The following is a 14926-nucleotide window of genomic DNA, read 5'->3' as shown; positions in this document are numbered from 1 at the left end:
ACCGACCCATTCTTTGCACTTTTGCAAACCATTTCTAGGCCACAGCCTAAAAAAATCCTGGAGAGAGAAAGCAGACAGTGGTTCCTTATGAGCAGTGGCTGCTGAAATCCCATTTTTTAAACTCATGGTCCTTGTTTTAAATCTTGCCATTAATAACAGCTTGTTTGTAGTCATTCAGTGCCAAGGAGAATGGATATTTGGTTCCTTCCTCCTTTTCAGATTCCACAACTAGGTATTTTGTTTGTAAGTTATTTAAACAGGCAGAGCTCTTTGGGAGCAGGTAGAGGCGTCATGTAGGCTGGACCTCACATTGATATGAAATTACTTGTAGGCTGGGCTCACAAAGAAGCAGAGCAGTTTTTTCTGTGCATCTGTTATTTTGAATAAATACTGGTTTAATTAAATAATTAATTGGTTTTTTCTTTACAACATTTAATAGAAATGTTCTAATCATTAGACTTTTTAAACCATAAAAGCTGAATTATGAGTGAAAAATTCTAGTCCTTTATTCCATCTAACACTGACTTAGGAGAAAGGTAAGTTTATCTTTTAATGATTTCTGGTACAAATTAGTTACAGCTTAGAGCTCTCCTTTGCCCATTTCCCTGTTAGGTTTTCTAACCATTTGTATCATGTTGCAAAATTTATTTCATTGTTTGTTTCCTCAGAATTCTGAAGATTGATTTGGACTTTCTGCATGCATTTATAAGAAGTAGACAGTAGGAGTTAGATTGCTCAGTGGTTAGGATACCGAGTTCAATTCCTAGCACCCACGTGGTGACTCAAAACCATTTATAATGTGACCTGATGCCCTCTTCTGACATGCAAGTGTACATGCAGATAGAGCACTCATATTTAAAAATAAATAAATCTTTTTAAAAGCTAGATAATAATACACAGTTACATAATAGTGGTCATATGAATTTGATGGAATTGTAATTCCAAATGATACATACATTTTTGTCTCAGATAGGTCTACATTTGTTCCTTCTACCATGATGTGAAAACAACCTTTCAGGTCATGTGATTAAGGAGTATTGTCCACCACATTTATTTTAGCATGTGGGTACTGCATTTCTCTGAATCATATTTTGCATCTATTTGTGAAATGCAAGTTGAAAAGTGTGATCAGTCACTTTCTTACTATGTCTTAGGGAGGAAAGGAACAAAATACAGTGGTTACATGCACTGCTAGCAGTGTTATCGGTCTGTAATGACTCCACCTTAACTCCTCATGTTGCTTGTTAATGTTTTTAAGAAGTCAATGGCTTGTGGTGGTAGCATGGTTTAATGCAGGTGAGCTTGGCTGAAATCACCAGAGAACCTCTGGCAGGCAGGCAAACAGAGATGCTTGTACAACTGTCCTAGGAGAACAGAGTTTCAGCAGCCTGTATCACAAAGGTCTGCTCCACAGTTGGAGTCATTTTGTCAGTTTTGGAAATGGGTTCCAGTGGATTCTATGCAGAGGATGCCCTGGGGTGCGTAATATATGTGCATTGGCGTTTCTAAAGAAGATTTGGTCCCAGTTTGTGAATTTTACATTTAGGTGTTTGCAGGATAAACATCATATAAAATATTTTTCCCCTCAAAACCCTGAGCTATCAGAAAACATAATGCTCCCCTGTGCTCTTTTAGTTGACTAATTATCTTGCTTCACCTGACCATGTGTTTTAATCACAATTGAGTGGCATAATGGTAGCATTATGATCTGTTTGACCTCAGGAAATAAAAGATGACTCTCAGGAGGTAATTTTCTTTTTCTCCTGCAGGTTTAATTAAATGTGGGCTTCCCTCCAAAGGCAGCATTGACAGCCTTGTATGCCTGTTTCCAAAATTAATATATGTTTGAAAAAACCTACCATCTTTGAGGGAAGATAAACTTCAAAGTATTTTGAGTATAAGCAGAGTTGCATTGTTTAACACAGAGGTAGCAATGTTAATTTAAATTATAATTAAGGCTTAAAATTAAGAACTACTTTCTCAGTTACATTAGACACATTCCAAGTACTTAGTGCTTATTCATCTGTGGTTGGTGGCTGAGATATTATTAGTACAAATGGAACAGTGTGAATATTGTAGAAGGTTCTGTTGGACAGCAGTGAACCATAGAGCTTGGGTATACAAATAAAATGAATTCTTGTCCTTCTGTGAGGAAGAGAGGAGGCAAGGCAAAAGGATGAGTAGGGAAAGATTTGAGCAACTTTTCCAAAGTGTTCCTAAGAGCTTATTTTTAATGCTGTTTTTACTTTTTAATTGTTTTACAAAGTAACAGTTTTCTTTATGCTATTTTCATACATATTCAGTTGTGGTTGAACTCCTCCCCTCTCTCATTTCCTCTTTTCTTGATCTTTCTGACCCCATTCCTCCTTAAAGCCTTCCATTCCTAGTACTTTCCCTTCCAATTTCCTATCACCTGTGCTGTTACCCACCCTACTCTATTCATTAAAGCCCCACCTCCCTCTAATGGGACCCCTTTTTGTTTCTTGGTCTCTACACACACTTCACATAAGTACACTATATAAAACTAAGAGACTGGTATCTGCATATGAGAGGAAAAAATGAGATGTTTTTCTGAACCTGGGTTTTCTCAATATTTTCTAGGTCTATCCATGTTCTTATAAATTCATTTTGTAACATTTGAATAAAATTCCACTATTTATTTAGTGCAGTTTCATTATTATCTATGGACAGCTAGTCTGACGGTATTGTAACTAGCAGCAGTCACCATTTATGTGATGGCATCTCTGGCATAAAATAGAGTCGTGTGTGTGTGTGTGTGTGTGTGTGTGTGTGTGTGTGTGTGTGTGTGTGTGTGTTGGCAGTAGTTGCAGTTCTCATTGTTGAGAAGCCTCACACTGGTTTCCTTAGTGACTGAGAATTTACTCTTTCACTAACAGAGATGGAGACTCTTTTGCCACATCCTTGCCAGAATTGTTGTCATTTTTTTTCTCTTTATGATAGCCACTTTGCCAGAGTGAAATGAAGCCTCAAAGTAATTTTAATTTGCATTTCTTTGATGGCTAAGGATGTTGAACACTGAAAAGTATTGGCAATTTGTATTTCTTCTTTTGAGAACTCTGTTTACATCTGTAGTCTTTGATCCTGTTTCAAGCCAAAATTGTTTGGTAAGTTGTGTATATCTGTTCATCATCTGAACTGTGGCTTTGAGAAGTTCTTCATTTTACCAAATGTTGGTGTTATTTATGTTTTATACTGATTTTTTGTGAAACAGTTTTGGAACACTATTTAGGACAGGCAGATTTCGGAGGTACACTTATATTTAAATTGCACATGTACCTGTAGACCTAGTACGAAATCTTAGGTAGATAAAGTAGGGTTTCAGTGAGACAAAGTGTGGAGTGGTGCTTTCACTTGAACTTGATCTGGTCAGTTGCACATGAGTTTTGTGTTCTATCCACATTGTGTATGACCTGAAGAATGAACAACTTTAGAGCCATTGAATGACCTAAGAATGTGTAACCTGAAAGGGAAGTAAGTTGAAGACCTACTATACTACTTTCAGATGCAAATTCAGAGAAAACGTTGGGGCCAGTGGGAAGCTTTGGGAAAGTAGATTTTAAAGTACAGTATTAGGACTCATTATCTTCCAGTAGAAAAAGCTTGTTAGTAAGGCATCATGAGTTCTTTTCAGAAAATGACAACTGGCTAGAATGCTACAGAGGGGAGTAAAGTATTGGATATACTAATGGTTTTTAATCTGTGGATGGTACTGCAGTTCTCCCATACCAACCCAGACAGCATTTGGTTTTCAGTTCAGTGCTTCATAAAGCCTAGTGTCTTGGTCTCAGAATCTCTAAAGGTTCATTTTAGGTCCAAACTATGATAAATGGGTGGCGTTTATCTACACATGACTAATGCTTCCTATTAGGAAGAGCGTTTGGTTTAAGTTCTGACTTGAATATCTTTCACCTGGTGTATTGCATGGCTCTCTAGCTGCCCTCACTTTGTTCGCTCCCCTCCCCGTCTTCAGTAAGGTCCATCTTACTAAACTCCAGAACTGATAGAATTCAGTGGCTTAAAAACTTTAATAATGTCTCACTTCTACTAGGATAAAATTACAGCTGTTTGTGTTGTTGTGCAAAGCCCTACACTGATGGGCATATTCCATTCTTTCATATTTTTCTCCAAATATGTGTGTATTTAGAAAATACCTCTGTCATACTCCTATATCTCCATGCATCTGCCTTTGTTTGTTGTAATTGCCTCTTCCACTTTAAAGAGATTTGCCTGCCCTAAAGGCCCTATACATCTTACTCTGCCTACTCTGAGTTCCTCAACCAACTCTCCCCCAGTCACTCACAAGCTTTAGACTTCACAGACCTTTGTCAAGTTTCTTGTTTTGCCTGTTTCTCTTTCTTTTTCTTTTTTCTTTTTGTCCCCCTCATTCTTCATCCAAAGAAGCCCTTCTAGTCTCAGCTGTCAGGTCAGCTTCCTTAGGGACTCATCCTCGAGTACTTAGATTAGATTAAGATATTTCCTTGATAAATGATTGTATAACATCCTCTAATTTTCTCTGGGAAATTATTCCCCAGTAGTAATTATATAGAGCCTTTTGAGTATTAGCTCTCCATCTTTCTCTTTAAAAGTTAGATGTATCTATTTTTCCATCTCTGAGAGTTTTGCCTCTGTGTGTGTGTGTGTGTGTGTGTGTGTGTGTGTGTGTGTGTGTGTTGTTCATGCATTGCCATGGAGGTCAGAAAGAAAAGGATGTTAGATCCACTGGAACTGATGTTAGAGATGCTTGGAGCTACCATGTAGATGCTGAGAATCAGTCCAGCTCCTTGGCAGGAGCAAAAAGGGCTCTTAACTGCTGAACTTGTCTTTCAGCCCCTCCATGTAGATTTTAAACTGAGATCAGGATGTCTGTTCTGTTGACATAATCTTAACCTTGGTGCCTGCTGCATTTTAGGAACTTTACACATATTTGGATGGATGGATGAAAAACAAAGGCTTTTCTGATTCCCTCCTAAACCTCTTTTGATATTTTATTTCTTACAGTTCCTCGTACTCTGTGGGCTGTATGTGACTATGAAATGGGAACAGGAAGTCTTTCTTTTGTATCTCTATAGCTAGGAATGGTGTTCGTCATAAGAATCCTAATTATCGGGGTTGGGGATTTAGCCCAGTGGTAGAGCGCTTGCCTAGCAACTGCAAAGCCCTGGGTTCGGTCCCCAGCTCCGAAAAAAAGAAAAAAAGAAAAAAAAAAGAATCCTAATTATCTTTGCATTTCTGCCAGTATTTTTTCTACCAATATGTGCAGTAATTCTTTTTTTAAGTTGTAACATTTTTTGTTATTACTTTTTTTATTAATGCCACATCTCTTGTCTGCCTCAAAATAATGATATGATAGACATTGGCCTCATTATCCTTTCTGAAAACTATCCTTTCTGAAAAACCTACTAACTAGTTCATAAAGGTCTGTTTATCAGTAAGTTGTATTGGACCTACACAGGCTTATATTCCCTCAATTTCATGGAAGAAACATCCAATGCTTTCTTAACTTAATATTAAAAATAATTTTATAACAATGAAAATAATAGAAAAGTAATTTAGTGTACAGATTTTTGTCCTCTCCAGCAACACTTACATTCTTTAAATCACAGTATCCTTATGTATACCATGGTTTTCAGTAACTGCAGTCATAAAATTATTTCTACTATACAGTTTGTCTTTAAATTTTAAAGTGTGTGAGCTTCAATGTTTTAAGGATTAAATAGACATATTTTGTTTCCCTTAATTCCCAGTCATCTATTTTGCTCGTTAATATTTCTTCAGTGACATTTTGTTTGGTAGTGCTGCTGAAACATAGAAAGGACTGTTTCCTTCTGCTGACTGGCTGCGGCTGGAGTGGCTGTGTCACCACTTGAGGTGTGGTATCAGAAAGGATAAACCGGAAGTGGTGCTAGAATAAAATGAGAGTGGAGCATGAAGAGATGATGGGCAGAGTGGGAAAGCCATCAGCATTCTAAGAAAGTGTGAAACACTTTATGAATTTTCTGAGCCTGGGAGCTTGTTTGCTAGAATCTGAGAATAAAAAAAAAACAAAACACATATATACTTGTTGGGCCCGCTTTGGGGTATAGTGTGGGCTACTGCTTCAAGAGTTACCTTTCCCCATTTGTGATCTTTTTGCCTGTCTTCCTACATGAGTTTTAATGTTCATAGTACCTGGTGGATGTGTCCAGGCTGTGTGGTGATGTGGAATGAGTAATGGTAGAGTGTTACTGGTGCTTTCGGGAGCTAGCAGGAGAGGTGGCGGTGTTCGTCTTAGGAAGCTTATATTATAAAGGTGCTTGAACAGTGAATGTTTCATGAACTGTGAACAGAAATAGGGAAGTTGAATTCCAATCTTCAAGTAAAGTCCAGAAACTTTATTAGCCATTGCTTTCAAAGCAGACAAGCTGAGTCATGACTTCCATTTGTATGTCAGCTTCCTAACAAGTTACTGTCATATCTGATGGCAGATCAGTAAGTTGAGTTTTCTCAAAAATGCACTTGATTTTAATGCCATAGAGCCTTGCTACCTGAGGATCTTTACCTGTCTTAACAGTTGGGATCCAACTTATTAAGCAATAGTTGCACGGTCCTGGTGCTAGAAAGACTTATGTAGATGTTCAATATCTCTGTCTCAGGTAATTGATGTTTGAATATTTAATTATTAAATAAAGGAGTTATTTCCGTAAATAGAGATGGCAATGGTAGGAGCTTCACACACAATGGTAAGTGAATGGATGCATGAGTAGAGCGAATGCTATGCATTGTGGATGAGTGTAGATGTTATCTTCTGTTTGACTTTCTTGAAAATTTTAAGCAGCCATAGTTGAATGTTGCAGGTAATAGGTGGAAAGTTTGTAACTCTTTCTGCACACAATCATGCATGGAGTGAGCTAAAGAGAAAACTCAGTGGTCAAGGGTGGTTCCCATGAGCACTCAGGAGAAAGCTTCACGGCTGTCTGTAACTCCAGTACCTGCAAGGGATTCAGTATTGCTGTTCTCCCAGAGCATACACCCACAGGCAGACAGACACACATACATGTATACACACACATTTCAAGAATGAGTGGAGTATTAAATTTCAGAGTCAACTTTGCAAGTGCTGCTGCTTTTTACTACATGAAAACTGTAAGTTTAAAATGGGCTTTGAGCTTGAAACATAGTACATGCTCAGTAAACATGGCATGTGGTCAGGCTCCTTAAAAGATAAGATAAAGTTATTACTGGCCATTTCATTGACTTGTAATCTCTCTTCTAGGTTTGTGTGTTTGTGTCTACATACTTGTTTGTGCGTGCATGTGTATATGTGTTCGTGAAAGTCGGAGGTTGAGGTCTGGTGTCCTTTATTCCCTCTTCACCTCATTTTTTGAGATAGTCTCTCACTGAACCCAGAACTTGACAGTTGGTCATACTGGCCAGTGAGGAAACTTCAGAGATCCTTTCTCTGTCTCGCTAGTGCTGTCTCAGCTGGCCAGCATGTGATCGGAGAACACAGTGAGATCCTCTAACTCTTTTTCGACAAGCATCTTACTAGTATCCTGAGCTATCTCACTATCCATGTGAAGATTTTTATTTCAGAAAGAGAGAAATAAATTATCTCATTTTAGTAAATATGCAAAAGTAAGTACACAGCTATTTATAAAGACCAAGCTTACTTCTTAGGCCATGGTTTAAAACTGAAACACCTACAACTAAAAACAATTCACAAGTATATCATTTAATGGTTAGTTTCTAGTGAAAACTCAAAAGGCATTAATCTGTTATTTAACATTTTTGTACTAAGCAAAGAATGAAAACATCATAATATGTAACTAATTTAAGGCAGTTTATTTTCCCACAGAACCTCTCTCTCATGCCAATATTCAGGTCAGAAGTAGAAGTAAGTGATAGTATCATTTATGTTTGAGAGTTTTGAAGTGGAAGCTTGACAGTAAGGGAAAACTCCCATGTTTGATGGGCGAGATCCCTGTATGTTGTAAGCAGTTTTATAGTTGAACCGTATATTTACTTAAAATCAGTGAAGAGTACATGCTAAACTTTTACCAGAAATCAACTAACACATGCCTCCTCAAACCACGCAGAGAAATGCCTATAACATGGCTCTTTGTCCTTTACTCGCTAGAGCTACTTGAAAGGTTTCTTCAAAGACCAAATGTGAGTTCGTAGATACCAGATACTTCATGTGGGTTTAGTTGGGGGTGATGTTTACACTGAGTGTCTTATATAACCATTTGTATATATCTAGAGTTGTAAATGTTCCATGTAAATACTTTTATGTTAGTTTTTTTCTTTTTACCACTATTACAAAACTTATTAATGTCAGTTATTGCTTATTCTCTTTGGAAATGAATCAAGGGTAGAAAGATTTTTCTAGTAGTAAAAACTCTAGTGTTTCTAAAAAGAATAATTTAAAATTTTAGGTTTTAGTTTTTCTATTGTATTTTTAAAATGTACATGAGGCACTTTAATTTCATTTGCATATATGTTTAAGCACGCAACCCTTCATGACATAAATATAAACATAGACTTTTACACTTCCAGGAGAGATAGAACATGGAATTAGAAATAACCTTTTGGTGTTCATGCTAATATAAACCTGGAGAAGAATTTAAAACGTAGTACTTGTAGGGAATACTTAAAGAATCTTTTCCCTCTGTAGGTGGCATAGAGAGAGGGGAGTAGCACTGAGGTGGGATGAGCTGAGCTTTGTCTTCAGTACTCGTGGATGTTTAGATGTTTAGTAACTCCGTTAGAGAGCTCTCTTGGCCTGAGAGTGGAGTCTGTAAAGACAGTGCAGATGTAGAAGGCATCTTCCAGGAGCACAGGGATGATGTGTACATTTGATAACTTGTTATTCCTAATGACCCTGGGCACCTCTGGTAGTCATCTACCACCTGGGGGTTTTATTTGGAAATCTAGAGGCCCCCAAATGCTATTTTGCATGTAAAGGACATGTTAGAGGACATATTAGGAAAAGTTGTTCTAAGAAGAAAACAAATAATTGTATTCTGTTTCTGATCTTCATTTATAGCACCAGCAACAAGTGGTGCAGGCTGTGGAACGGGCCAAGCAGGTGACCATGGCAGAACTGAACGCCATCATTGGGGTACGTGGCCTTTCCATTTTAGCTCTGATCTTAGTGTGTGTCCTTAGCTTTCTTGCTTTTCTCTTTTTAAATTTTGTTCCCACAAAGGGGCAAAAAGTAGTAGATGACCACAGTGATTTAAGCTCTTTTCCTTCAGTCTCCGGAGGCATTTGTTAGCTTCTCAGAAGCTTTGGACCACAGTTTACTAGTTAAGTTGGCTCCTGAAAACTCCCCTGAGGAGACTGGATAGCTCTCTCATGTTTCTTTACTGTGCCATCAGTTTGTGTTGCTCAACTAGACAGGAAAAGAAAAAAAAGATACAGTTTGCTCTGATGTTACAAATGACCTGATTTCTTTATCTTTCTTTCCACAAATGATTTAGATTGCCTTAATACCACTTATAGAAAAATACACAGTTTTGTATCTCCTCTCCTCTCCACTCCTTTGTGAGGAGTGGTTCTAACAGGCTATTCCCATTTGTAGGAGAAATAGTAGATGAACTTTACAAAGAAAGAAAGAAAGAAAGAAAGAAAGAAAGAAAGAAAGAAAGAAAGAAAGAAAGAAAGAAAGAAGGAAAGAAGGAAGGAAGGAAGGAAGGAAGGAAGGAAGGAAGGAAGGAAGGAAGGAAGAAAGGAAATCCGTGGCCCAGTTGGAAAACCCTAGCTGGCAGTAGTGACAGTGATCTTTCTAGAACCTGCTGGATCCACAGGTTTAGGCATTCACTCCAGCTTCACATGTAATAGCTAATAAACTTAGAAACAATAACAAAGGGGAGAACTCTTGTTTGTGAACAATTCAGTACTAACTGAAGAGTTTGTGTAGAAGTGCAAGTCACACATTGGCACATTCTAAAGAGGATTCCATTTCCTTCTTCCTGCTCCCTCACAAACGCTTTTTGTTGTGTATAAATTATACACAAAAGACTTTTCTCTTTTTTTCCTCAGTGTATCAAACACACTTTGAAATGCTAATTATTCCATTTTCTTTCATTAAAATTCAAATTGCTGAGTGAAGATACAAATAAGGGTCGCTTGATAATCAATCTGAAGTGAAGATGCTGCTTCAATTATGCCACTGTCCTTTAACAAGGAGATCAGAACTCAAGGATCACTGCACTGGTGTGGTAGCAGTACTCTTGATTGTAGCTTGTTACTTAATGGGCTATTTGAAGGTCTGTTTTCTGTCTCTCTGACCACTAGGAAGAAAAAATGCTGGTAAATTAGCAGGCACCGTAAATGGAAAAGAGGTAGAAAAGTGCCCCTTAGAAAGGAAAGGCTAAATCACAAGGGCCTGTGGACTCAGGAACCTTTGTCACACATTTTTATGCTAGGTAGGGAGAAGAGGGCAGTGGAAAGAGAGCGTTTTATGACTTGTACTTCTTTCATAAAACTCTAGAAAATAGCAGTATATATATTTTTTAATTAAGAGAGTTCAGTTTTATGTTAGTTTGAGTGTATTTAGTGATTCTGCTTGCATGAAATAATTCTTTGCATGTGAATGTGTGGTCATGCCAGAATGTATATGTGTGGTTTTGTTTTTTATATCATCTCTTACATGTCAAACATGATAGAACCTACCTGCAGTTGTTACTCTCTGCAGAATAATGTGTACAGTGACACTGTACAGTGTGCTGCCTGGGAACATCGTAGGGTCATTTCATGAGTAGCTAAAAGACAGACAGGAGTTCCTACCTGCATCTTATTAGCACCTGTTTCTAGGAAAACAGCTCATTTTTGTTATTTATTTTTGCTTTTCTAGTTTCTGATGACCCAGTTGTATAATGGAAAAGTTAAGCTAAATCAGACCTATGTTTTAGATGTTGCTTAAAAATGAGGACAGACAGATGGAAATTAAATAAGCTTCCTTACCTTTATCATTTTACATATATTTTTAAGGCTGCTTTATGCTTCTTTATTTTGACTGGGACAATGCATTGCTCTTAGAGAAACCATGAGTAAGTTGTAGCTGTTACTAATAGACTTATTTTCTATATGTAGATTTAATTATTATAATAAAGCCAATTTAATTTTATAATCTAAAAGCTTACTTGAAACTAATTCAGTAGAGCTACATGCTATCAAAGCAGCATGTATTGGTGTTGATGGAAGTTTTTTTTTTTTTTTTTTTAACTTTTAAACTATTCGTATTTGGACAAATAATTGAGTTAAAAATCACATAATTTGACTATTCTGAAAAAACAGATCTTAGGAAATGAATGGAGCCATTCTGGGCAACCAGAGACTGAGAAGAATGCAACCTGGTTACAAACTCATGATGAATTCTGCTGCTGACATCCTCTTCCTCCTCCCCCTCTTCTTCTTCCTCATCCTCAGCAGGTGATAGTTTTCTATAAGTAGGTTTTAGAGAGTTTATGTAGGATTTTGGAATTTAAATCCACCCATGTTTTCAGTCTGCTTGGTACTAATAAGAAGCAGCATTAACAGTTTAAAACCATTCATTGATTTGTGTTGGGTGGTGGGATACTTGTGCCGTGTTCACTGTAGAGGCTAGAAGGCAGCTTATGGGAGTCAGTCTCTCCTTCTAATCTAGAGATTAATTTTGAAGTTTTAGTAACAAAAGCCTTTATTGGCTGAGCTGTCTCATCCTTCCAGGAAATGGTAGTGCTTTGATTTGTTACCAAAATGATGACAAGTCAGGTTTAGAGTTTTGTACTTAGATGTTAGAATGGAATTGGCAGTGAATTTCTGTACAGAAGAAATGACATCATTTCATCTAGGAGACACAAGACCCATGTACGCCACTGTAGACCTTCATTTATTTATCCATCCATATGCACCTGCTTTATATGTATGCACACCATTCAGACAGGAGGGAATGTTCCCAGATTTAATGAAATCTGATGAAGCACCTTTTAACTCTGCAATATTATTCTACCTTCATTGGTAAATGAGCCAAACCGGTGATCCATGCAGTTTAAATGCAGAATGCTGAAGTGAGCCTGAAACCTGGAGAGGTGACTGTTCTCCTGACAATAAGCTAGTTGTGTTTAATGGAATGAAACACAGTTATAATGATTTCTTTCACAGGTCATGTTCAGTTTAAAAGTGTTGATAGATTGAAATAAGTTAAATATTTTATCTTTTAGTTATAAGAAAGAAAACCAGAAAATTTCCTTTTTTGTTTTGTTTATACTTACTGTCTTGTATTTTGGTTTCATGTTCCTTTTAAGCTTTCCTTGAGCTACCCCAAATGGGCTGGGGGGAATGTTATATATGTAGTTTGGTCCTGTCATGTGTCCTACTAGCCACTGTGTTTTTAAATTAGAATCTCTGTGAGATTGCACTGTTGGAACAACACACAAATTGCAGTTTTAAATCAGTAATATGATCTAATTAGAAATGATGTTTTCATTTCCTGTATTATTAAATTGAGTCATCTGACTATCTTAAAATGCTTTTTAAATCCATTATACTATATAATCAGTGCATGCTGTGTGAATATGGTTATGCTTAATAAAGGAGGCTAACGTAGAGTCATAAGAATTCCAACAAATTTCTATTAAGAAAAAAATTTCTTAATGTGAACATTAGGAAAAAAAGAAATTTGGCTTACGAAAGTAGAAAATGTATTTAAAAAATTCCTCATCCTCATTTCTGTGCTAACTTTTTAAGGGGAAAATGATATAAATGTAAGCATTAAAACACCCCATCCCAATAACCTTTATGAACAGGTATGCCATGGTGTTGCGGGAAAATGCAGTTTAGCACTAGAAACGCTGAACCTCAATTTTTAGCAGTGACATTTTAATGATAGGAAGTCTGCAAAATTATTTGCCATCAATTGTGAAGGCAATAACAAGCCTTGGTGGTTTTTCACACTTTCTGTGTTAAGTGCTTTCAGAATGACAGCGTAAACTGTGTTAGAGAACTCCAAGGAAGGAAAACTGATTAAAATGTTCATGCTTGAATGGTGCTGATGGAATAGTTCATTTGGACTTTCTCTACCTCCTGCAGCTCAAGCTGAAATATTAAAATTCAGTGGATTTAAATCTCTCTCCTCTCAGCTCAGGAAAAAAACATTACATTTTAATAGGTTTTAAACCCATAATTCATTGGTTTGGAGCAGCACTATTAAATCTATTTAAATATTACTTGTATTACTAAAGAAATGATTTAAATGCCTTTGCCTTTTACTATCCTGTGTGTTTGAATTATTTTTTTAAAGAGGCAATATTTACTGTTTCCATTTTCTGTCTTAACACTTTGTTGTCCTTGTTGTATGATTGACCCTTACTGAGGTATAAATTGTGTGTGCTTATTTCTCTGCTGACCCTCATAGTGTGTGCGTGTGTAGGTGTTTTTGTGTATGTGTCCATGAATATTCATTTGTTTGTTTCAGATTGACATTCTAGGGCACAGTCCCATATAACAATTTAGAAAATATGTCCCTTCTTTGCCATTATAAATTTCAAAATTAGCATTTTATATTTCAAATGCATGGGGTGAAACATTGTGATAATTTCTCATAGGTCTTTTCAAGTAATAAGTCTTTAGATAAAAACCTTATGGCATAGATGTATAGGGTATGTGAAATAAAAGTCTGGCTCAGCATTAAGAGCAGTAACCATTGCGAGGATTAGAGTTTGACTTCTTAGCATCATCCATGTCAGACAGCCAACACCCACTTACTGCCACAGTTCAGGGTGGTCTCATGTCTCTGGCCTTGAAGGGCACCACACTCACACTACCCCCCACATATACATAGTCAAAAATTAAAATAAGTCATAAAAACAAGTGTGTGGGTTATGCTATAGGCATAGTGCTATTGTGCACTGTGTAAAGTTTACCCTTGTGTTATTCAAATGCTGGTTTCTCTCCCCCATTATCTCCTTTCAATCATTGTAACGCTTATGTTAAAAATCTCCCTGTCTCAAGTTTATATAAACAGTGTTAATCCATTTTTTTCTTTGCCTTGTCAATAAAAGCTGGAAAAGACAATAATTAGGCAATAAAAAGAATAGGGAGGGTCTTCAACCAGCCAGGGAAGGAGAGGGAGGGAGGGAGAGAGGGAGGATTCACCTTGAGAAAGGGGTGTGTAGAGACATCATTCAAGAACTCACTTGAACATACATGGTATGCACTCATTGATAAGTGGCTATTAGCCCAAATGCTTGAATTACCCTAGATGCCTAGAACAAATGAAACTCAAGACGGATGATCAAAATGTGAATGCTTCACTCCTTCTCTAAAAGGGGAATAAGAATACCCTTGGCAGGGAAGAGAGAGGCAAAGATTAAAACAGACACAGAAGGAACACCCATTCAGAGCCTGCCCCACATGTGGCCCATACATATACAGCCACCCAATTAGACAAGATGGATGAAGCAAAGAAGTGCAGGCCGACAGGAGCCGGATGTAGATCGCTCCTGAGAGACACAGCCAGAATACAGCAAATACAGAGGCGAATGCCAGCAGCAAACCACTGAACTGAGAATAGGACCCCCGTTGAAGGAATCAGAGAAAGAACTGGAAGAGCTTGAAGGGGCTCGAGACTCCATATGTACAACAATGCCAAGCAACCAGAGCTTCCATGGACTAAGCCACTACCTAAAGACTATACATGGACTGACCCTGGACTCTGACCTCATAGGTAGCAATGAATATCCTAGTAAGAGCACCAGTGGAAGGGGAAGCCCTGGGTCCTGCTAAGACTGAACCCCCAGTGAACTAGACTGTTGGGGGGAGGGCGGCAATGGGGGGAGGGTTGGGAGGGGAACACCCATAAGGAAGGGGAGGTGGGAGGGGGATGTTTGCCCGGATACCGGGAAAGGGAATAACACTCGAAATGTATATAAGAAATACTCAA

At 37.6% G+C, this 14926-nt stretch overlaps 1 protein-coding gene across 9 annotated transcripts in view; it reads left to right on the top strand.

The window, feature by feature from the left end:
* Tle4 (TLE family member 4, transcriptional corepressor) overlaps positions 1-14926 on the top strand; it is a 136577-nt gene that overhangs the window by 39417 nt on the left and 82234 nt on the right. For 5 of the 9 annotated variants that reach the window (XR_010063613.1, XM_006231128.5, XM_039101907.2 and 2 more), the window contains exon 6: positions 9047-9121. The exons of the other annotated variants lie outside the window; for them this stretch is intronic. Coding sequence is in view for 4 of the 5 variants with exons in the window: in XM_006231128.5 (XP_006231190.1) it covers positions 9047-9121 (75 nt within the window). In the remaining variant the exon portion in view is untranslated. The remainder of the gene's footprint in view (positions 1-9046; positions 9122-14926) is intronic. 9 annotated transcript variants of the gene reach the window in all.

The sequence above is a fragment of the Rattus norvegicus genome, chromosome 1 (assembly GCF_036323735.1).
Source record: "Rattus norvegicus strain BN/NHsdMcwi chromosome 1, GRCr8, whole genome shotgun sequence".
In the NCBI taxonomy this organism is placed as follows: domain Eukaryota; kingdom Metazoa; phylum Chordata; class Mammalia; order Rodentia; family Muridae; genus Rattus; species Rattus norvegicus.
This window is presented reverse-complemented; position numbering and strand designations above follow the sequence as displayed.